The following is a 25052-nucleotide window of genomic DNA, read 5'->3' on the forward strand; positions in this document are numbered from 1 at the left end:
TAGATTCTCTCGCCACTTTATCTAACCAATTCAGCATCATAACGAGGTAAGTGATCTGTGACTGTGTGTTTTGGTGGTAGTATGACCGACAGTTACTCGTCGAAGTGTAATTTAGTATTAAATTACATCCAACATGTTTTCTATGCTGCAATGCTGAAGAAATCAGCTTGTTCATGTGCCCAACTTGATCAAGGGTAAATTGAGGCCTACCACAGGCACAGTACCATGTCCATGACTCGAGACTTGGTAGAGTCTAATTCCACCATTGCTGAGGATGATGTGACTGACGTGCAATCACTGTTTTGCACACATTTTTTTTTTTTTTTCATTAGCAAAAACAGTAGTAGTAGCGTAGAGATCGAGTCCTAAACGAAGAGGCCCTGAGAAAGAAAGAAAGAAAGTATAAAGGATGTTAGAGAAAAAAGACACAATGCAATGCATGGATAGACTTACTATCACCACTGATCAGTCCGGGAAACCCGCTCATGAGGACCGCTCCCGCGTATGAGGACTGCCCCGCCTCATGTCATGAGGACCGCCCCCACGCCTCATGAGGACCGCCCCCATGCCTCATGAGGCCCGGGGGGAACGCCTCATGAGGCCCCCTATTTCCTTCTATTCATCTCACATCTGACGTATAAATTGTCGCAACTTTGCACGGTGATTTTTTGTTACACACACATGTCCACTATCCATGATGAAAAGAAGAAAAAATCCTATCTGTTTTTTTTTTTCCAAAAATCGAGTTTTAATCAACCGATGTAGAGGGCCCATGAGTAAAACATGTGTGTTTTAATGGGCGCTCTGCATCGGTTGATTAAAACTCGATTTTTGAAGAAAAAAAACAGATAGGATTTTTTCTTCTTTTCATCATGGATAGTGGACATGTGTGTGTAACAAAAAATCACCGTGCAAAGTTGCGACAATTTATACGTCAGATGTGAGATGAATTTTAGAAGGGAATAGGGGGCCTCATGAGGCGTTCCCCCTGGGCCTCATGAGGCATGGGGGCGGTCCTTATGAGGCGGGGCAGTCCTCGTACGCGGGAGCGGTCCTCATGAGCGGGTTTCCCGGACTGACTATACACAGCCCAATCGCTGTACGTACTTACAGTGTCTGGTACTTGGTACTTGGTACTTGGTTGAGGTCCTCCTCAATACTCCTACTGGAGTTTTGACTGGAGGTGCCGGAGGGTGGACATTTAAACAATTATTCCATTTAATAACATCTCCTTAAATTTAGCAGAGTCAGTTTGTGTGATTATGGAAGAAGGAAGTTCATTCCATGCTTTAATTGTGCGGGGAAAAAATGAGTTTCTGTGGACTTCCAGTCTGGAGGATGGTACTTCAAACTGATGAGAATGTCCGCGTCTACTTCTAATAAGCTTGGGTTTAGTGTGTGATAAATAATCGATATCCAATCTATTATTCAACATTTTGTGAAAGCAAGTCAGGAGATGTGCTTCTCGTCTTGCTTGGAGTGACTTCCATCCAAGGGAGTTCAGGAGTTTAGTGACGCTAGATTCCTTGCTGTAGGTGTTGGTGACAAAACGTGCAGCTTGTCTCTGGATTCTCTCGATAGATGAAATATTTTTGTCAGTGTAAGGATCCCATGCGGCAACAGCGTATTCCAAGTGTGGTCTTACTAAGGTAGAATATAATTTTTGCTTGACAGTGGATGAACAATGATGAAAATTACGCCGGAGGAAGTTCAATACACTCGCAGCTTTAGAGTTTGAGTAGTGAGTATGGCAATTCCAGCGTAGGTCGTTTTGGATTTTGATGCCTAGGTACTTGATCTCCTTAGTTCCTTGGTCGGGCTAGGGTAGGATAGACACTATATCTATGCCCTGTTATGATGATGCATGTGAAGTTTAGATTTTTAGAAATTATCTAGATTTCTAAAAATCTAACATGTCGCATGTTGGGGTCTTGAAGATATGTGTGTAACTGTAGATTCTAGTCATTAATCATAATACAATGTCAATGAGGAAACTGACCTAAATTAAGTAAGTAACACATAGGGTCTACAATGGATACTATGAATTACAGGTAAATTTACTCCACTAAGGACGGTGTTAGCATTCAGCTGGATTTATTTCAGATCAATTGTTGGTCCACAACAAGTCCAGTCCTATGCTAACTCACTGGCAGTAGTTGATGCCTTGATTCCAGTCCATGGAATTAAAAACACACAAAAGTCATCTTATCCGGCCAAGTGCAAAAAATAGATAGTCTTGCAAAAATATCCACTTTTACAACGTTTGTCCTCTATAGATTTCTAGCCGACATAGGCAAAATAGCATTTGCAATGCTATGCTGTTCAAGAAAAGTTACATAATTATCCTGAAGTGGACAGTCTATGTTCCTTTGCCTCTTCATCCTCTTTATTTTTCTTCTTGACCTTAACCTTATTTTCTATTGTTGACATGTAGCCACAATCAAGATGGTGCTGATTGCCCCTGCAATGCGCATGGGCCACAGTGAAGGTCACACAGACGTCTGCTACGAGGAAACAGGGAAATTCATTCTCACCTGTGGCACTGACGGTGATGTCCGAGTCTGGCAAGGCCTCGATGACGACGATCCACAGACCATTGATGTCGGGGAGACGTCAGCTGCCCTGGCATTGAGTGTGAGTAGCTTACCCTCAAATGCTTACTGTGTTGGTGGTTTACCAGTGGTGACAAGTAGAACCTAACCCATTTATAGTATACACAGAAGAGATTTTGCTGATTCATTACAAGATCACTTTGTCATATCCTGTACAAACTGACCGATCAGATGTCCTGATTTTGTGGTATCACTGTCCATCATTCTATTGCTTTGATTTTGTGCATTATATAGAATTAATTATCACCACCTGATGTCCCAACAGAAAAAAAGGAAACCAGGAAGATATTTCTAGAATTACATTTTATGTTACTACATGAAAAGTAAATATATGACCTTTGGTCACTGAACATGGGGTTAAAATTACTAAATGAAGCATATGGTATTATATTCTTCAGTTTGCTATAGTAGCACTTGTGTCATTTAGTCACACATCCAAAGAAAACGACATCATGACATGTTAATAGCTTAAGAAAAAAAGCTAATAAGATGAGGATATTTTGTGTTTTTGAGAGCCATGAAAGAAAATAAAATGTCCCACCTGCAATAATGAAATGCAGACAGGATGGCATAAATGCACACATGTACATAATATTAATTGATTTCATTACTAACTGTTTCAATTTATTCCTTTCAATTGACCTAAAATATGTTATAGTGAATTAGTGTGATGCTGGTTTATAATATCTAATTTTGTCTATCAAATCCTAAATCAAAGTATATGCATTGATGTGTTATGAGAAGAGTTTTACATATATGTATATATATATATTTTTTTAATTTCTAGAAAGGAAGACTCTACATTGCCTCTGACACAAACACAGTCCAGGCCTACACATTCCCCGAGGGACAGTACGATGGTATCATCTCCCGATTCACTGCTCCAGTCACTCACATCTCATTTTCAAGCAATTGCAAAAAACTAGCGGCTGGTGCAAGGTAAGAGCAAAACTTTGTTGCTTTTAGTTGTGGTTTACTGCTTGCAGAGAAAGCATGATTACGTGCTAACTTTTCAACGTTCATGATTTTTGTTTTCTGAATAAACAAGTCACTTTTGCTCTGATGATTTGTCTCCTACTTTGTAGAATTCTCTTTAGGCTTTGTGTCAATCTTAAAAATGACCCACTCTCACTTCGATCACAACCAAATTTGTAATATATAGAATAAGGAAGTTCTGTTCAGGACCAGTACTCCTGGAAGGAAAAAACAACAACTAAGTGTTTTCTCTTTTCAAGTTATGATGGTGACATTGCAAACTTTCAGCATCTTTCCAAAGTATGCTTATGCAATTTATAAAAGTTGTTTGTTTCTCCTGCCTGGGTTTGCTTTATGTAGTTCAAATAAAGGTATTCAAAGTTGGCAGAGATAACCAAATTACCACGGGTACATCAAACATTTGATTTCTAACAATATAATTTGGGCATGCAAAGACAAGTAGAAAATTACAAAATTATGAGAGTATGAGATGCAAAACCAATAATCACACTAGCATGATGAATTTTTAAAAGGTAAACAGGAAAAAAAATTCAAGTGTTCTCAGAAACATGTGATCTGAGAAAACTGCAAATAAACTGAGATGAGTAGAAAATTTGATAATTAGCAAAACAGCTTTACTGGAAAAAGTAAAATCAAATCATGAAGGCTAACCATTACAAAAGATATGTTTGGATAACTTGATTTTTTTTTATTTTCATTTTTTTTTAATGGCACATTTTGTGATACTGTTGGCTTTTAATGATCTGTTTATTTTCAGTGACTTTAACATCAAGGTGACAGATATTGATGACTCGAGTCAGAAGGTTTTAGAGGGACATACTGCTCCTGTTCTCAGTGTTGCTGTTGATCCCATGTTGGACTATGTGGTAAGGGTCTTTCACTATTCTATTTTCATTTATTATTATGTCAAGGAGTTGGTGGATCGTATGAATATGTATATATATTTTTTTAAATTACTATCAAGTGTGTCATTTATGCTAAACTGTGGCAGCTGAATTTCAGTTAAATACATTTTAAATTGTCAAGTACTTGAAGAAGGACTATAACATGATGATGAAATTCATAATCATTGAAAAGCCATTTTTTCTGTTCTCTTGCAAGTGGTTCTTAATCTTCTTTATTTATCATTTTTTACCACCAAGTTTGGCCATTTTGAAACCTCAGTGTGTGTCTTCTTCAATGTTTTCGTGAATAATTCATATGTTATGTATAACATAATAATGTCGATGTGTACTACAAATATTTTTTTCTCTCTTTTGCTCTCTCACAGGCGTCCTCAAGCTGTGATGGGACCATGAAGATATGGAGCCTGGCAGAAGGGGTGAGTCAATGAAAATCCATCGTTTTCAAAGATCAGTGTTTATGTCACCACTCTCATGCTGTTCACTCATTGTGTGTATTTTTCAAAATCCACTGACAAGTTCAATTGAAAAGTCATCCACAAATTGGAAATTGTGTAACTGTTCTTCCCTGAAGACATTGCATGAAACATATATATGCAATGATTCAAAAGATCTTGCGTTCAGGAGATGGAGATGACAAAGGCTTTATAATGTTAGGTATGTTCAAATTATGATGCAGTGTGAAGTTAAAATGTGTTTACACAAGTGAAAACAAATGCGTACAGGGTTTCATAAACTGCACCAATGATTATCCATTTTGTGAAAGACAAATACTGCAGATGCAAAATAATATGTTTTGCTTACAAATCATAGAAGAGTTGCAATGAATGAGATGAGCCACTTTCTGTGTGCTCAAGCAGATACAATTGGGTGATCATATTTTCTTTCTTCCTGATTACGCAGAGCTGGGAAAAGTCAGCTGTTCTCATTCCAAAGTGCAGTGATGTAAGGTAAGGATTGCATTGGTTATTGTCAAATTTTGCAGCAGGGTTAATGTGAAGTTGATAACATCTTGAAATTCTAGTTGTATTGAATGTAAAATCTACTTCATTTTTCACACTCAAAAAAGTGAAGACACTCCACACCAAATATCTGAATGGACTGAATGTATTTGTCAAATGCATCTAGCATAGATATAAAATCTTACCAGAGATTTATTAACTACTTTCATTTAGGGGCAGTTTTTGTTAAGAGAATAGATATAAAGGAATACCAAAGTGAATGAGTGGAATTTTTTACTGCACACCTGTTTTGCTGACATTATATATACTTGCTCTTTAGAAAATATAGAATTGCAAGGAAATTTAGATATGTGCAACAGTGTGTCATGAAATTGTCTTCAAGTGAGAATAATGAGAATTATGTTAAGTGTTATGATAGTATTTGGTGAATTTGGGGAGCATAAATTCCATACAAGTTTACAGCAGAGAGATCAGGTAATTACAATCTTTACAGGAGAGAGATTAGATAATCACACAAATGCTGTCATCAGGTAATCACAATCCTTATCCACATGTCTGTCTTCTTCCCAGCTTGTCAAAGACATTGTGTCGGTTGTCATGGGAACCAGTCAAAGGGCAGGTAAGATGGTAGATGTGTTGACTTGGATCTTTGTGGATAACAGGTGTTTAGCTGAAATGAGGTACCTCCTTGATATACTAATGTGATTAAGATGACAATTTGACTGAATAGGATAGATTTTGGTATGGTGCATAGTCATAACTGAATTTGCAAATCAGCCATTCTGTGTCATTTGTGTAATTATGTAACTTCAAAAATAAAAATGTCAAATTGGAGCCTGATAGTTCATTCTGAAATTCTATTACTTCATTTTTTTTGGGACAATGCCCATATGATGCCAGTGAATGACATCACACACATTTTATTCAATGTACCTCATTGTCGTTCTTAGAGGTAGCTCTGCAATTTGTTGAAAGCATTCTATAAAGAGAGTTCAGTTTTAGAAGAAGAAGAAAATGACACTTCTTTCAGAGCAAATATGATTTGCAAAATACAGACATTGATCATCATTAAATCAAGTGTGTAAGAAACATGCTGTTCTGTCCATCCAGTTTCTTGCAGTGCCTTTGGAAAAGGAGATCCAGATTTTTGCTCGGGATTCTTGGGACCTTGCCTTCAGCCTGAAACCCGAGGAGGCCGGTGGCTTCATATCGGTCGTAGCCTGGTCACCATGCGGAAAATTCCTGGCTTCAGCCGGGACCGATGGCACCCTCTGCATCTGGGATGTCGGCAGCAGAAAATGCTTGGAGAGGTCAGGGAGTTACAGACTGTAAAGTTTGTATTCATGCAATAATAACCATTGAGTGTTACAATTAGCTCATTCATGTTTGCAAACTCTCCCAAGTCTGTAATTTTTTGAAATGTTTTATATATTCAGGATTTTTTCTTTCTTATTCATCAATATTCCAAAGTAAGAGGGCTTGAACATCAGTTCCTAATCTGTGATGACAACAGCTTCCTGTCTGCTTAGACTTCTGCAAAGAATCTGCTTCAAATACATTTGTAGATTGATTTTTAGAGGATCCTTACATATACTGTCTGTGTCACATTTGAACTGCTTATTTGAATTCAAAACATTTTCAAATCTCCTGTGGGAATAACATGTTGTCTGTAATTAGGTGATACGCTTTTAGCGTATCACCTATTGTGTTTGTCAAAATCTTCCTTTCTTTCTTTTTATTCTTCTTTCTTTCTGGCACATTTTGTGTCGTGAATATCTCAACATTGACATGACGGAATAACATGACATTTTCAGTCAACATGTCTCATGACAATATCTAGCCACAATAAGGTTTTCATGACAGTAACATATCTATGACGTCATCTAGGCGCCATTTTGTGATTTTCGGACCATGTTACATGATCGATCATAACTTCATAACTAAAGGTCATTTCTGTATCATTTTCGTTGGACATAAAGTTCAGGTCACACTCTATCTTACTTTTTAATGCTAATTACCTAGGACATCATTACGCGCGCATTAGCGCGCGTCAAAGTTTTTAAATGCTTAAAACGACTTCCCAATGGGAAATCTCGAAGTTTCAGACAATTTTAAGCGTTCCGCGCGTTCGCGTCCGTCCGCGCATTTCCGCGCGCAGTGCGCGTAAGCAACATGAAAATGCACATTTTTTGACAGATTTGGATTCCTGATACATTAAGTAACAATATCCATTGATTTCCGATCAATTTCGACCTATAACAAAGGAATGCGCTGGCGTCAAAGTTGAAATTTCGTGTTCGCGTCTATGTGGAAATATAGCGAAAAACATGTCTTTGTTTATTTCGCCATAGCTCTTTAAAACGTCAGGTGACCCTATGTTTTTATTGCATATTACAAAAGCATATGAATTGAGAATAACGTTTCAAGTATCAATATTTCCCTAAATACATTATGACGTCATCATATCATCATCTGAAATCAAAAAAGTGGAATTAATTTTTTTGAGGTACTGTTTCTGACATTCATTTGCTCGTATCTCTGTTGTTTAAGCTCAATATTATCCCAAATTCAGATATGTTGTACTTTGAACATTTGCCTTTTAAGTCCAAGTCATGGTTTTGAAATTTGATGACGTCATCATACCTTAAATTGTGATTAAAGGTAAAGATGCAAAATCGGACAAGTTTACGTGTTATGTCTATGGGAGGTGATTTTTTTTAAAACCATGCATTGACTTGACAACGTTTAAGCACCTTTATCTCAGCTGATTTTGCTTCATTTCCTCTGAAACTTAAGTATGTTGTAGCTGAGACAATAAGCTTCAGTAATCATGCATTTTATTTTTTGAAATCTCATCATCAGGTTGACAATTTTGCAGTTTAAAACTGAAAATGAGAATGGAATGTGGACAAAACGATTCCCGATTCAGCTTTCACATACATAAGTTTACGTTCTTCATATTTTCTCGCCGAGACGGATGGCCGAGTGGTTAAAGGCGACGTCTCAGAGACGTGAGGTTGCGGGTTCGAACCCCACAAGATCACGAAACAAAATACTTAGCTATTTTACTTTTTTTCTTCAATTTTGTATTACATATTCGTCCATGTAGAAATCACGTTCGTATATAAACGCACCTATACACACACACAGACACACAGACACACGCCATATCCCTCTTTTTTGTGTGTTGGAGACCACATTGCTTCGACTGCAGCAACATTTTGCAGGTTGACTTTGTCAAACCGATCATAGTATGTAATGACGACGACTGAGGTGTTGTACTTTGAACATTTGTCTTTCAAGACCATGTCATTGTTTTGTACTTTGATGACGTCATCACACTGAAAATTGTGATTAAAGGCAAGGTATCGAAACCAGCCGATTATAGGCTTTATGTCTACGGCGCGTATTTTTCCCAAGTTGCCAGAAATGGCATAGCGACATCAGTCGTTACAAGGCCGCATTTCCGTCTAGCAATGCAATACATGTTCACGCGGCCACGATTGTTGAGTGGGCATTGACTTTTTCCCCCTGTAATATCCATACATTTCTTTTTTGCCTTACCATTTCCGGGGATGTCCCGTGGCCGATTGGTTAGAAAAACGGTTTTGCATGCACGCTCAATATAACTTCAAGGTGCCTATATCACATTCTTTTCTTTGTCGATCACAGATGACCGACACCTGATAACCCCAAGCGTATCACCTAACTCGTCAGCGTGACGAGTTTCATATCTCGTTCAAATTTGAGACTTCACTCATACAAATTAAACTTGTTCGATATTGTCAAAAAAAAAAAAAAAAAATATATATATATATATATATATATGTACAACATATATATATGTTGCAAAATAAACATCTATTCTCTATCTACCCAGGACCAAACACAAGAAAGGCTTAGCCATCTGTGGCTTGGCCTGGAATCCTAAAGGAAACCAGGAGATTGTCTTCACCGACATCATGGGCCAGGTGGGCGTGTTTGAGGGCGTGGTACCTGCCAGCCAATCAGCTCCAGTGACTCAGGTATGAGGCAGTCCTTTCCTGGCCCATTTCTGGGTGTGTCAATCATTACAAGTGGTAAACGCTTTTCTCATGCAGCAAATTTGGGTATTGCAGAATCAAGGAATTGCAATTAGGTTAAGGATGAAGGTACAAATATATTTGCTTGTTTGGACGAAAAGTTTGTGTAGGATGAAGCACTATCAGACATATGCAATTAGTCCAATAACAGAATTAAGAACTAAAATGTTTGTCTGGGGGCATACCTTTCCCATTAAAATTGCTGCACAGTTTCAGGGATTAAGGCTCTTTTTAGCATACACATCTGATGGAATTCAACAAAAATATATGATTTAAGGTCATGGTATTAAGTGTACCTAATAAATGAATAAATTCTACTGTGTTGCCTGGAAGATTAGAGATCAGAGAACATAATATGTGGCAAAGCTAATAATATGTACATGTTTTATCTCTTGACAAAGTGCCACTTTCATGACTTTGTTATTTGCTATTCAGTTCATGATTTTCTGCAGACAAATGAAGTGTGTGGATGAAAAAATGCTGAAACGGGAGGGGTGGGGGAAGCTTGTGAAAATTAGACTTTTTCTGAGTCTGACCACAACTTAGTTTAATACCAGTATTGATCCATTAATCTCTCTCGATATCTCTTTGTAGGAGGTCACGGATGACATGGTGGCTGACCTTTTTGACGATGCCGCAGACGAAGACCTGCTTGAAGCTGCCGCTAGGATGGAAGAAGATGAGGATGAGGCTGAGAAGGAGAACCTGCTGGGGGCCAACGACGATGATGATGATGATGACGATCCCATCCATGCAGACATTAGGAGAGCAAAGCAGAGGGTGTCCATGCTACTGGGACAGACAGATGGACTCGGTGAGTGAAGATGACGGTTTGCAAAAAGTAGGAATCATGTAGTTGTAATATCCATATATCTCATCCATTTTACAGCTCCATCCGTACGTGTTGAGCCGCACCTGTGTAATATCCATGAGATTGTGAAGAAGCTTTGATGGTATAAAAGAATAGAAATATTATACTGCTTTTGAAATCTCCATAAGCTGTAGTAAATCCACAATTTTTTCTCCTTTTGTCTCCTTTTTTAAAATATTGATTACCCCAATCAATTGAGTGTACAGAAAGTGCAGCCATTTTGTAATATACTGTAAAGCAAGATATTTTCAAGACATGAAATTTTCGTAAATTGTTGCCGATAGCCTTTTCCAGACTTAAAATTTTTGTGAATTGCCAGTGGCATTCAACTCATATAGTGTAGACAAGAACTTTCGCATGAATTGTAATTTCACAAATCTTGGCTCTCGCAAACTTTGTGAAATTAAAATGCTGGCGAACATTTCTGGTTTTGTAGTAGTGTTCTGTCATTTAGAGGGCAGATACATTCATATATTTCCTTCAAGTTTCAAGTTATGGTGAACGTGACTCTTATCCGATTTTACAGATGGGGCATCAAACACAGGGGAAACAGACAACGCCTCGGACATCACAGACATCGCCCCGCCCAAAATTAGTGCACCTCCTGCAGCTCCTGTAACTCCGATGCAGAAACCATTTATCCCCGCCTCCACACCGGTGCACCTCTCTAGTCGTTTTATGGTGAGAATCCAGCATTATTTAACTCTTTATGTGCCACGTTCGCATGTCCGACTCAGTCGACGGCGTGCCAACATCGCATATTCTGCTCAACGAACAAAGCCGCCAAGACCGATCGATACTGCTAATCCCGCGGCACAATGAAAACGTTGCTCGTGCTTTTGTTCCTCTCATATATACGGCCTGCATTCTATGTGGTGATCGACTATCGAGTGATGTTCCCAACTAGATTTGCTCGTACATTCTAAGTTTCTGTCACAGTTTTATGTGCAAAAGTCATGCCTATACAGTAATGTAGCATTTGGTTATTCAAAAGAAAAATGGAAAATAGGGTCGTCATACAATTTATATCGAAACAAAGCTTGGTATTCCTCTTTAACTTTGCCTACTATTATGCCCATCTTAACAGAAATTTGTAGAAGTTATACAAATTGGAAAAAAACAGAATTCTTTCTCAAAACAGGACTACCTTCATGTCTCAGAATAACATGGCACACAGGGGGTTTCCACCATGGCACATAAAGAGTTAAAAAAACTTGAAGTGTATGTGTCAGAGTGGAAATACTTTACCATTTACTTTTCATCACCTTGCAAACAAAAGGAGAATATTTGATGTAGGTCTGTATTTTCTTAATCCCACATGACTGGTAGAGTGCTCAGGATGAGATATGAGGAAGGGTTCTGGGATGCCTAAACTGGTTTACATTCTGTGACCTGTAAAAATAAAGATCCAGAAATCTGTGAATGTATGTGCTCTAAGATCTACTATGAAACTCGTAAGGATTACAACAGTTGTACATCGCGTCATGTGTTATGTTAAACAATCTCCACTCTCTCCCTGTGGACACTTCTATCAAATTTGACTTAGGTATGCAAAAGTATGAGAGCAAAATTTGTGCATGTGCTAAATCAAGGACACTGAGTAGATGAAAAAGTATTTACAGGGATAATCTCATTTGTTATAAAATGATAACTTCATATGTAGAATAATAGGCTGCCAAATACGAGTCACACAAACTCATAATTTCTGTAAGCAAACAGCTGTCAGTTCATTTTACCTCCTCCTGCAGAAATGGAATGCCATCGGCATAGTGCGTTGCTATGACAACGACGAGGAGAGTTCCATTGATGTGGAGTTCCATGACACTGCCATCCATCACTCACTCCACTTTGACAACCAGTCCAACTACACCATGGCAGAGCTCGGGATGGAGGCAGTTCTACTGGCAGCTGAAAGTTATCAGGATAATCTCAGGTGATTCCTATGCTTATCTCTTGATTGATTGGTTGAACTTATATCTGTACCAAAAATCAACTGAATCATAATACTGTAAAAGTAGAAATTTTTTAATCTTTTGGTTGTTATTTGTAATACTGTTGTCTCTTTTGATTTCCTAGAAATAAGAGCACACACAATTTATCTTACCCGGCCAAATATTTCCGCTTTTAAAGTACAATATGTGATAATAGTTATGTAGTGGCTGAGCTAATAAAGTGCAGCATAAGAATAAACGAACGATGTATAGCTGGTTTGATCCTTATTGTTGTGCCACTCTTCCACCAATCATATGAGAATACACAAAACATGTCTTTACTGTATGTCTGTGACGGCAAGCAGTATGTTGCAATTGTAAAATGTGGTGTGTTTTTGCTGACGCTAAAGAAGGGTATGGAATATGTCAAGTGAGAATTATCAATAACAACCCAAACATTGTCATCACATGGGTGGCAGAAAGAAAGCCATTTTTTTCTTTATGTTTGGTATTTGCTGAGATGTTCGCTGTCTTAATCCAAGGTTTTACCATTGTATTTCTTTCAGCAATGAATATAAGTACATATCGATGAAGGGTCTATGTTACATCATAACAATTCTTCCTGTTGTCAATTGTCAAAATTTATGTAATGTCACACATCTGGTATGTTTTACAACTGCACAACTCTAGAATATGACAGAGAGCTGATATCTTTAAAGCCAGAAAAGTTAACCAGTTTTTGTCATCATTCATTTTCATTATTTTCTGAAATAGTCTCCTGATGTGCTATCATTTCTCATCCTGGGATAATCACAAAGAGTGGTCGACCACCATGCCAGAAGGAGAGAATATCAAGGTAAGTCTTGAGTAAAGGTGTGGTAAACCACAGTTCTTTTTCAAGAAATCTCTATCAGATGAGTGATATTAAATGTGTATACTTTAAGTCCAGCTTGTCAAAACACTCAACATAGAATCAAGTTTTGTACTTTAGGACTATCAGAATTGATTTGTTGTTACACATGTTCTCTATTTTAGTGAAATTCATAATTCATCTGTGGAAAGTGAAATGTCTTATTTATAAAAGCTTTTTCTTTTTACTTTAAACCTAACCTTTCTCCTGTTTATAAACAATTTATGGTGTGAGGTTTGATTTCATTCTACTTCTTCACATGAGATCAGAAATTCACATAGATTATGATGAAGGTAACCACAATGTTCTCTGAACTAATGAGGCTACTTAAACATCTTATGGAAATATTATTTTCTGGAAATATTATTTTCTGAAATATACAATGTCACACTGCCTATGCAAGCAATTGCCTTGACATAATTTCTGCACACAGCAAGCATCCTGAAAATGTCATAATGATGAAAATGAACTAGATGATAGTGTAGTTATGATTTAGAGTTCAGGGCCCTATTTTATCAAAAGATATAATTGATTTTAAATTTCCTTAACCCACAGGCTGCCATAGACTTATGATAGAAATCAACTTTATAATCAATTTTAACTCTTCATAAAACAGGGCCCAGGTGTCCTAGATGTGCTACTTGGTTACAGCTGTCCATAGTTCTTCATCATCATCCTACATTCTTTGTCCCTTCGGGATTTCTATGGCTTGGTAAAATCACACCAAGAAAACATTCCGAAGGCTGTTTTTGACTCAGTAAAACTGGAGCACTACAGTCCATCAACTTTGTTGAAAATTTTTTATGTGGTTGCAGTTAGGTATGCCAACCACTCCTTATCCTGTTCCTTCAGTTTGTTTCTCTTATTTTTTTCCCCTCAAAGGCACTTGCTGTTGGAGAAGGATGGGTTGCCGTGGCAACTGACAAGCGTTTGGTTCGACTTTACACTACGAGTGGAATCCAGCTACAGGTTTTCTCGCTGCCTGGACCAGTCGTCTGCGTGGCTGCACACGGAAAGCAGCTTATGCTAGCTTTTCACGCCGGCTTAGGTATCGTACAGAATTTGACAAGATATGAAGTGCAGAGTCTAAGGACAATGTAGAACTTTTCTTTTGGTTAAAGCAATGCGTGTCCACTTTTGAATGAATCATTAAAATGTGTGTAGCAGGCAATGATTGTACACACTCGGGGAAATTAATATGTATTACGTGGTATAAAGCATAAAGAAACAGTATATCCATTGTACTTGGGTCTGCATGCAACAGTTATATCTAAAGTGAAATTCTTTGCCGTTAGCCTGGAGGCAAATAATACTTATTTTGGAGTAATGTAGGCTAATTCTGCATCATCTTACATGATGACTTTTGTTGTTGTTCATGTCTGAGTCTTACACATTTTGGAGTAATGTAGGCTAATTTTGCATGATCTTTCATGATGGCTTTTGTTGTTGTTATTGTTGTTTTTAATGTCTTTATTAGTCTTCTTTTGTCAGGCTCCTCCTGCCTGCATAGATTCATCCTCGTATTTTGCCTCATTGTTAGTGAAAATGTTTGGTTCACTTCACATGTTGTTACACATGATGAAGCCTTCTAGAAATGTCACTCATTGCGCTCATGTGGTCATACGAGACCCAGACTCAAGTAGGTTGTCCTTCCCTCACCCAAACAGGTTTGCCGGGTGATCAGTGCATCAGGATGAAGCTCGTGACCGTTCACCAGAAGCAGTCCTCCATGGCGTACGAAGGACAGCTACCCTTGAATCCCAAGACGACCATTTCCTGGTTTGGGTGAGTTTCAGTCTCACCAGAGTCTCCACCATCAAAACTTATGACTCAAATCGATCCTAGGTTTATGCCACAGACGTAAGGTTGTATGTTGTGTATGCTGTTCATTGACACTAGCATGAATCTTCACTCTCAGTTTTATCATGTTTAAAGAAAAAAGTCACTATTGTTCACAAAACCTCAGAGTCAAAAGTTAATTTGTGTCACTGAATCATAGACAAGGAACTGAAGATATTACGTGTGATTGGTGATGGACTTTTCTTTTTGTCCAGACATGTCTGGTGGAATATGAATCTCAAATAGCCTCATCATTAGATTTTACTTTAAGCAACACAGATAACAAATTTGTGTTTTATCACAAATTGAGTTGCCTGAATTTGAAATGCCAAAAACTTCATTAGAAATTGGAAGTCAGTGACCCTGTTGAAAACAATCTATAGAAGTCTGTATAAATCAATGCTTCTACAAAAGTTATAAAAGTGTATAATACCAGATTCCATGTTTTTGTTGATGTATCTTACAACATGTGTCCTCGGTAGATATCTTCCAACATACTATATATGACCAATCAGTCTATGAAACTCTCATTAGACAACCAAGCTTTCTGTGCTGATTATTCAAATTTGAAGTCTTCCTTATCAATAAATTGATATCAAAATTACTTTAGAATCAGTATAACACAGAGATACACACATGATGTTCAGTATTACCTTTTTTTAATCTGATTTCTCAGGTTTAGTGCAGAGGGCACTGCAGCCTGTGTGGATTCTGATGGCTTGGTCCGTCTATTCAACCATGGACTCAAGTGCTGGACACAAGTAGCCAATACCAAGAAGCATGTGAGCATTTTTGTTTGTGTTGTTTTCCATTTCCTTTGACAACCTCAGAATGAGGAGTATTACTCCTAATACTATTTACCATAACAGTGGAATTTTTATGTAGTTAATTTGTGCAGGACCAATTGTAGGGAAATTTGCTTGTTTATAATTTTGTGGATGAGAGTACTTTTGTACAAAAATTGTATGATATATGTAGATCCACATGTGTTATTTTTGCGTCAGTCCAGTCAAGCGAGAAATTCACATAGAATTTCTATACTAGTACCACAAAATATTCCACATTTACAGAGGATGACAAATGATAGATGGGAAAAATACCGCCCTCATTAAATGTGCAGCACTGTCAAATGATTTATTCAACTCTCTTTATTAGCAGTCAGAAAGTTAAGAAGAAGGTCTCCTATTAGTCTTTGGCTAAGGAGTAGTTTCATTTTAATGCCTCCGCCCGAAGGGTTCCAGAGGCATCATTCACCTTGAATCTACTCGATTAACTCTCACTGTATCATGCTTCTGCATTCTCCTTGTTCCATAGCATACCTGGTTATCATGAGTAGCTTTGTAGTCACACCTCCTAGAGTGGGCTTTCCAAATCCCCCTTCCCCCCCCCCCCCCAAAAAAAAAAAAAAAAAAAGAGAAATGAATAAAAATAAAACATGGATTGCTGTGATTGAGGTGAAGCATGCCAGATTTTTGATTGCAGAACTTAGTGTTTGTATTTAAAAACATTTTAAAGAGTGTTACTCATTATATGCAATTTCAAATAAATGTTGTACATATTTGGGTCTTTCTAGGGCACAGAAAGTGTGAAGTTCAAAGATTTAAGCCACTCATTGACCTTTAACCTGTCATGGTCATTCTTCCACCTGTTCATAGTGCAAGGGGCGCTCCGATCACTACTGGGTTGTTGGTATCCATGAGAACTTGCAGCAGCTGCGGTGTATCTCCTGTAAGGGGGCCACCTTCCCCCCTACCCTGCCCAGACCGGCTGTGACCGTCCTGCCCCTCAAGCTGCCCATGTGTGAGATGACCACTGAGAAGGGTCAGATGGAGGTACTTCAGTCCTTCTTCAATCAGGCTAAACAAACTGACCTTGCATCCAATCCAGTTACCCTCTCTTCAGAAAACCTCCCCCTTTTATTTTATGATTCTAGGAATGCACTTCATATAGGGCTGATTATATTTTACCTACAGCTGCATATTTACTTCAATATGTCACTTTACTTTTTGTTTATTAACTGTGATAAAATTATTCAATACAGCCTGAGCATGAAACAGCTCTCCTCTTCTATGTACATGTATGTCATAATTCATTATATGTTTGCATTATTTCAACAGCAATGGCAAGGTTTTTATTTATTTTGATGAGAATGTAAAAGGATGGAATTCTGGAAATCCAACCTCTTCTGCCCCTACCCATCAAAGGAAAGGTCTGAAGTCAGGAAATAGGTCACGAAAACAAAGTCTTCAGTCTCTCCTAAATTACTTAATGAAGCTTATCCCAAGGGTGAGTTTATTGGCAAATGATGTGAATTGGATTAAAGAATAACAGATCAAACAGAATCTAAAAAGAAAAATAAAGGTATTTCACTTCTGATCACAGTTGCAGCATTTACACTGTATGGAGACGGACAGTGTTCAAACTCTAGTTGATTTGCAAGGGTGCATAAAAAATGAGGTGATTATGCAGTAATCTTTAACAAAATAAATTTTGTAAGTTTGTTAGCAAGGTATTTGGTTGAAAGGTTGTATTGCCTCCCTCCCTACTTTGATGCTCTTGCAGGGAATGCACAATTCGACATAAATGATAAAGGGGTGTTTCCATTGATTTCTATGATGATTTTTCGATGATGATTAGGAGGCATACTGGAGAGCTCAGCTCCTGAGCCAACATTTCAAGCGCAGCGACGATGTGGACGAGATGGCTCGTGCCAGAATGGACAGGGAACAGCAGGACAACGCCATGAAGCTCTTTGCTGTGAGTTCAAGAGTTTTGTCGTTAAGTCATATATGTTGTCCATCTCTCAACTTTCTTTGAATATATGCTTGCTGGATGTAGAGTAGTGCAATATATAACTTTATGTTCAACATCTCATTTGTATGTGTTCTAAGTATGAATGAGCTTCACAAAAATCAGCAGAATTTCACCTGTCTCCATTGATTTTTGCCATGCTTACCCCCAAATGGTAGAAGTGACATATTTTGTTTGTTTGTTTTTGTTTGTTTTTTGTTTTTTGTTAATGCAATAGCTAATGGAATTACAAAATAAAACACACACACACACACACACAAATAAAATCTATGAAAGGTTTCAATAAATAGCTAAGACTCTGAGAACTGTGTCAAATTCAGGGTATTAAATAGTCATTGACCGTAGTGACCTGGTAACTGGTTTTCACAAGCTTTGGAATAGTATTCAACATTCTGTTGAAAAGCAGATTGAGGATGAAATATGAATAGAAATCTGCATTCACGTTTTGCTTTCTCTCCATTTCTCTTCCATTGTAGCTGGCGTGCCGCTCAGACAGAGAGTTCCGGGCGTACGACGTCTGCCAGTTCATGACGTCCCACCACTCCCTGAGCCTGGCTATCAAGTATGCCAGCCGCTCCCGACGTATGATACTGGCCCAGAGGCTCAGCGACATGGCGAGCAGGTTACTGGCATCGGAGGAGGACGAAGAGGATGATGAGGAGGAGGAGGAGGAAGTGGATGTTGGCTTTACTCACACAAGGTTGATATAAAAAAATAAAATAAATATTGGTTTATCTTTAGAATAAATACGAGCCCAAATACTTAGCATCGTAAAGCTTGTAATCAAATTATAAAACTTCTAATGTAAGCCGATGCATTGTGGGGAATTTGTCAGAGGAATCTGGTTAGGAAAACAAGCTAAATGTTGATTGAAATTACTCTGTTGTGTTTGGCCAAATTGATATAATAAAGATATTTGTCATCGATAAGTACTAAGTGAATCAGTTTCATGAATATATAAAAATCTGTTAACAAAAATCTCTTGTATGTATGGTTATTGAGAAAAAAAGACAAGTACCACATAATTAAAGTGACTTCCTTTTCAGGATTTGGTGTTAAGCTAATTATAGATTTGTTGATATTCAGCATTAATTCCAGTATTGCGTCTCACTGGTTGTGCCTCGATGATTAATGTGCAGGTCTGCGATCAGACACGGCAGCACGAGGCGTGCACCTGCAGAAAATCCAAATCACCGGCAGCAGAGTCGGCGCGCGACCACTAACGGCGATGTGGACGAAGATGAGGACGATGAGAATGATGATGCTGAGGAGGAAGAAAATGAAGAAGAGGAAGAGATGGAGACGAGAGAAGAACCAACTGAGAAGATTCTGAAACTGCCAAAACCCAAACCAGGTAAACTGAGTAATACAGTGGAATCTTGTTATAAGGAGGTCATACATAACCAGGGCTCCACATTAACTTTTTTTTTTTGGTGTCCTGATGGGGCCACCAAAATCATCAATTTCAAAATTTTGGTGGCCCGAGAGAAAAATGTGGTGGCCTCAAAAAAAAAAAACGAAAAAAAAAAATTAACTCAGTGCATGCATTTATGCATTTCCGGCGCAAAAAGTTACGAATTTATTGACATACTTTTAAAAAAATGTTGGTGGCCCGAGGCGGGCCACCAAATTTGCCCTTTTTTGAAATTTGGTGGCCCCAGGCCACCGTTAGTGTTGAGCCCTGACATAACAAAACCCTCCTTTAACAAGTAATTTTGCAAGTCCCAACTCTGGATATTTCCTTGTTTTCATATGCTGATAGTGTGAAAAACCTGACATAAAAAGGTGATTTTCATGGTTTTTAGGTCCTTGTCAGAACGAGTTTCCCCATGTATCACCAAATAATTTCAACTTAAATCCTCAGTTTTGATTAGCATGAGAACTCTTGCTCTTGGTTCCTATATAGAACTACCATTTTGGATGAATTGCAGTATGCTTGCTGCTTGATTTTATTTGTTTTGGGGGTTTTTTGAGGGAGAAAATGTGATCTGCCAACAAAGAGTATGAGATAAAAAAAGCAAGTAGCAGTAATCACAATATCAAAGTCGTGCAAATTAGACGAGGATTTATTCATGAAACTCAACAGTTCAGATGGACATCAAGCTCTGCCCTTTCATTAGCAATTAAAAATCAATAAAACACTGTTTGTAAATTCTAATATAATCCCTAAATTTTCTCCCTTCTAAATCTTGATAGACAAACGTGATTTGCTGTTGTTTCCACAGCAATAATTTCATCCCTTGTGTTAGAAAAATTGTATCCGTTGCATTGGTAAATGAATGATTGAGACAAAAGCATGTTTTGTTCTCCAAGTCTACTATGATGCATGTGTTTCTCTGACTGCAGCAAAGATACCGTCACTCTTACCATCAAGCCAGGGAAGGAAGAATCCATTTAAGAAGGAAGGGGAGAAATCTGGCACCGCTGCGCGAGGGACCAGTGTGTTTGATGAGATCAAGAAAGTGTCGCCAGACAGGAAAGTCTTCCACGAAAAAAATGGTGAGACCACCCCCAACATCTTACCGTGTTTAGATCGACCATGAAATATTCCATTCAAACATGGAAAGGAGCACCGAAATATTGATTAGAAATGTATTAACACAGTGGAATTGGCCAATTGTTTAAAAAGTGAAAGGAATCTTGGCATCCTGTGATAATCCTGAAGGGAAAAATTGTCGCCCCCCCCCCCCCCCCCCCATTTTTCAGACAGCAACTTTATCTGATGGACATTGCAGAAAGGAATATGAAAGTAAGACACCAAAAGGTCTTATTTACGGAACAGTAGTATATTTCCCCTTGGGTTTTGATAGCCAAGCCACAGGTCGTCAGATTACAAGGCAGTTTGTTTCTTTCTGTTTCGTATTATACCCAGATAGTGAAGGTGGTCAGAAGCGAAAGGGACCAGGAGCCAACAAACAGAAGAAAACAAAGACACAAGCGACTCTGTTTGCGGCCAAACCAAAGACCAAACAAGAACCTGATGGACAAAGCGAAAGGAAAAGTGCCAAACAGTAAGTAAATGTGGGTGCTGAAAGTAACATGCTGATTTATCATAGTTCTTTGAAAGAATGGGATTCTCTACTAGATTATTTGAGGATCAAGATGAGATATTGATCTTACGGTATATTTATTTTAAAAATACAACACACAGCTATCTGTGTGGTCAAATAATTTAGCACCAGATGTTTATTGATGCATTTATTGAAAGTTATCAACAGGCAAACATGTAATGCAGAAGGATGAAATAAATCCCCAAATACCCATTCTCTTTGTTAAGAATAAAACAGATATTTAATGTCTTCAAGACAAGTTAGATACAGGTAACAAATGTATTTAGAAAATGAGCTGTCATTTGTCATTCATGACATTTTTGGTTTATCAATTGGACCAAAAAATATTTCAATTAAGAATTTACAGTGTCACTGGCATCAAAGCCAAGAAAAGAAAGTAGAGGGAAAGAAAAAAGATTTCAAACATTAAGTTGAAGATAAAGCCATTTGCAATTGGAATATTACTAAATCTCTCTCTTTTTTTTCTCTTCTTTTTTCCCAGGGGTGCTGTAACATTCAACACCTGGCTGACGCAGAATCGTGAATCGCTGACTGAGGAGAACCCAGACCTTGGCCCCAGTGAAATCATCAAATTGGCAATGCAGAAGTGGAAAACACTCTCTGCTGAGGAAAAAGAGGTAAGATACCTGCTCCGAAGAAATCTCATTGATTCTTCACAAGGCTTCGCATGAGTAAGGCTGATTTTGAACATTTGTTAAATTTGTTTGTTTGTTTGTTTGTTTTTTTAAGTTGTGCATTCCAGAGGAGCATCTTGTTTCCCATGCCTCTTTTACTTTTCTGTAAATCTTTGACATAGCAATATTTTGTAGAATATAACTTCAGCATTTTCTTCTGCCTGAAAATGCCAATTTTACATACCGAAGAGGACATGTGTCGGTCTATATATTCCATGATAGACTTGTAGTGTCAAAAGTTCATCTCACATCGCATTAAAATGACATTTGATGACATGTAGTGCATGTATGCATGACAAAATGACGTATGCATTTTAATGACATTAATGCATCCATCTATGCATTACTCAAGGACATGTGATGCATGCATGAGTAATTCGAGTGAATTGATCATTGATCATTGCATTTGCTTGCCCATACAAGCATCACACCTTGAATATCTATGTTTATGCAAGAGTGCGCATTCTCATACATTTTCCCTACATGGGAAAAAAAAAACAGTATTTGTTCCTGTGCCGGATTTCTGCAATACTTCAGGCTTTCCTTTGCCTTGGTTTGACCTTGTAGAAAGTTTACAATAGTCAGTCGTAAGAATCCCCACCGATGTGGCCCACTGCAAACACATCCTGTGGATTGTTTTATAAAAAAGACAACCAAAAAAAAAACTCCTTCCTGTCAAATCTAGGATTTCAGACAGTTCAGAGACAATTCCTGAGAGTAATGTGACTTCCAAGATAAATCCTCCACTGCCTGTTTATGATTTGACTCTACCACCGCACAATACTCATGATTAGTCTCCTCACCAGACATGTTTGCACAGATTATCATCTACATGAAGGAGCAGCCTTTAAAACTCTTTCTGTGAAAATCAAAAGTTGAAGTGGTAAATGATATGTTTCAAATATTATGGCCAATGACATCAAGTGTTAAGAAAGACTTTTCAGTTCTTTGTCTTGCTATCACTTCATGTGACTCGTGACAATAAAAGTCTGCTAACGTTTCTGAATATGGATTTCCTGATATTTATGTTGCTAAATTTTCCATATTCTAAGTTTGGCACTTGACTTTTATTTTCTACCTTACTTTAAACAAACAAACAAACCTGTCCTAGAAACAAAATAGACAAACGTTTGAGTTTTTATTATATATGCAGCCGAGTTACCTACCACATCCCCCACTGATGTGGCACAGTTCATAAAACAATACATGTTTCAAATTTCAGACCATTCTTAAACATTGAAATCTTGACAGGTGGTGGTCAAACATAACAAACCATCGATATTTCAAGAAATATGACATTTTTATATTTGGCCAAATTACCTTACTTTGCAGTTTCCTTGGGTTAGATATCTCTGACTGTATAAAGGCCAAGGATTGAGTGGTCATATATGGGTGATTCCTGATTATAACAAACTTGTTAGACTCTATGAAATTTTGCTCAAAACAATCTGGTTAAGGTGGTCAAAAAGATAAGAGGTTCTGCAAGTTTCTATGTGAAGATAAGTTTTAAACTTTGCCAATGTTCTTTTTACTGTAAGAGTCAACCACAAATATACACTTATCTGAAACTAATTCCATCTTAAAGGCATAATTTACCATTTGCAGATGAAACTAAAACCCAGCATTAGTGCTTTAAAATAGTTCTAAAATGTGAGTTAGGGAGAGAAACAACCACTGTAAAAACTTGAATTGGTAAAATCAATGTTAAGTATTGTTAAATACACAAAATGTGAACAATAGTTGTAATAAAAATGCTTCCAGACTAAACCATCTACAGTTACGGTTTATTGAAAAAAATACAGATATCTCCTTACATTTTACGCTTTATTTCGAAAAATTGATATGATAGGATGTTTTGTGGTACAACAGACATACACATATGCATTAAATGTCATATCTTGAAAAATTTTTAAATCACTGTTCCAAAGGTAAACTGGACTTTTAATGTTTTGACAATGGTGGTTTGAATAGACATTTCCTGTTTTCTTTTTGTTTGATACAGGGACTTGAAAACAAGACTAAGACCACCCTGGAGCAGTCCACACCTGAAGACAAGAGCGAGAACAGACCCGCCGAAAAGAAGAGGAAGAGATCGGAAATGGAGGAAACAGCTGAGAAGCGTAAAGTCGGCAGAATCAAACAGAATGACAGCGACAGCAAGAAGCAGCCATTGTCTGTATCAACCAATGCCAAACTGGCATCTTTTGCATTTGGGAAAGACTGAGTTTTGTTTTTTTATATGTATACATATTTATGACATGAATATGTCTTTTTTTTGCTACCTGGGAGAAGTTGACAACATCTTGATTGCATTAGCTTGTCTCAGAAATTTGGCTGCTGTAAATCTCATGACAAACCCATATCACTGGTGAAATATTCAGGTGTGGATTCGTTGTGTGTAGTTTCTGTGGAAATTTCTTATTTTGACATTTGAGCTATAAGCCAAGACAAATGATTGAATACCGCAGAAACTCAAAATGAAGACTTCTTTGATACCAGACTGTGTTGTTCATTATATCGGGTATTTTGTTATATCAGTAATCAACAACAATGAAACAAAAATGAATATTCCTGCTTTAATTAAAGGAGAGACTTCGATATATGAGTCATTTTGTTGTAGCAGTTCTATACTTACAATGAGTTTCTTCTGTATTTGAATTGCTCTTCACTTCTATATATGCTTCAACACCTATGAATGAATGAAATGATGATGATGAAGACTTGTTACAAGATAAGTGAGATATTTCATCTCTAGTACTTTACTGTTTCACACCATCTAACTTATTTTTAGCCATTTTGTGTTTTGTTGTTGTTTTTTTTGTCATGAAACAGCTCAGGATTGATGTGCATTCGTGAGCTCTGTTTGAGATGGCAGTGATATTCACTTTTCATGTTATTTACTTTCACGTTTACAACTAAATTTTACAAGTTTTGTGAGGTAATGAATTGTTTTAATACGGTACTTGGGATCAACCAGTTTCTAAAACATGGGGTCAAATTTACTGGTTATCTTCAGAAAGTCATACAAAAACATGATGCCTTTAACAGCTATAGACTATGGAGGTAATGTTTCTTGTATAATTGCTAATGTTAGAATATGCCTTGTTTTAACATAATGTAAATGAGGACAATGCAATGTTAAGTGTATAGCTTTGATAAGGGTAGAGATGACATAGACTGTATTTAAGTGTTTCATTTTGTGTCATAGGTGTAAGAGGATACAAGAGTCATGATACAAAACTTTGCCTCATGCACAATAACAAGTTCATGATGAATTAACTGTGCGGGGTAATACAATGTACAACTTTTACCATATCCATAAAACCTCTTTATGAGATGTTTATAATATCAAGCTATGGCTGTTATGATGTTGGGCAAGAAGTTACAGAAC

At 37.5% G+C, this 25052-nt stretch overlaps 1 protein-coding gene across 1 annotated transcript; it reads left to right on the top strand.

The window, feature by feature from the left end:
- Positions 1-24059, top strand: LOC139739822 (WD repeat and HMG-box DNA-binding protein 1-like). Its single transcript, XM_071650419.1, has 24 exons — positions 1-46; positions 2435-2634; positions 3400-3551; positions 4366-4474; positions 4879-4929; positions 5414-5460; positions 6043-6091; positions 6583-6782; positions 9353-9497; positions 10149-10368; positions 10952-11106; positions 12174-12358; positions 13131-13212; positions 14149-14314; positions 14934-15051; positions 15782-15887; positions 16761-16937; positions 17743-17862; positions 18393-18616; positions 19056-19270; positions 20263-20415; positions 20789-20927; positions 21469-21604; positions 23664-24059. Exons 2-24 carry the CDS (start codon positions 2446-2448, stop codon positions 23883-23885), a joined length of 3360 nt encoding a protein of 1119 aa, XP_071506520.1. The 5' UTR covers positions 1-46; positions 2435-2445; the 3' UTR covers positions 23886-24059.
- Positions 24060-25052: the final 993 nt, after the last annotated feature.

This window comes from Diadema antillarum, unplaced genomic scaffold (genome assembly GCF_040938485.1).
Source record: "Diadema antillarum isolate AM-2024a unplaced genomic scaffold, OU_Dant_1.0 scf00000029, whole genome shotgun sequence".
Classification (NCBI taxonomy): domain Eukaryota; kingdom Metazoa; phylum Echinodermata; class Echinoidea; order Diadematoida; family Diadematidae; genus Diadema; species Diadema antillarum.

Excerpts from the sequence above, each read along its gene's own strand:
- LOC139739822 (XM_071650419.1), top strand. The coding sequence starts at position 2,446 with ATGGTGCTGATTGCCCCTGCAATGCGCATGGGCCACAGTGAAGGTCAC. Across the intron at positions 9,498-10,148 it reads AATCAGCTCCAGTGACTCAG|GAGGTCACGGATGACATGGT; the intron begins GTATGAGGCAGT and ends ATCTCTTTGTAG. Across the intron at positions 18,617-19,055 it reads GTTGGCTTTACTCACACAAG|GTCTGCGATCAGACACGGCA; the intron begins GTTGATATAAAA and ends ATTAATGTGCAG.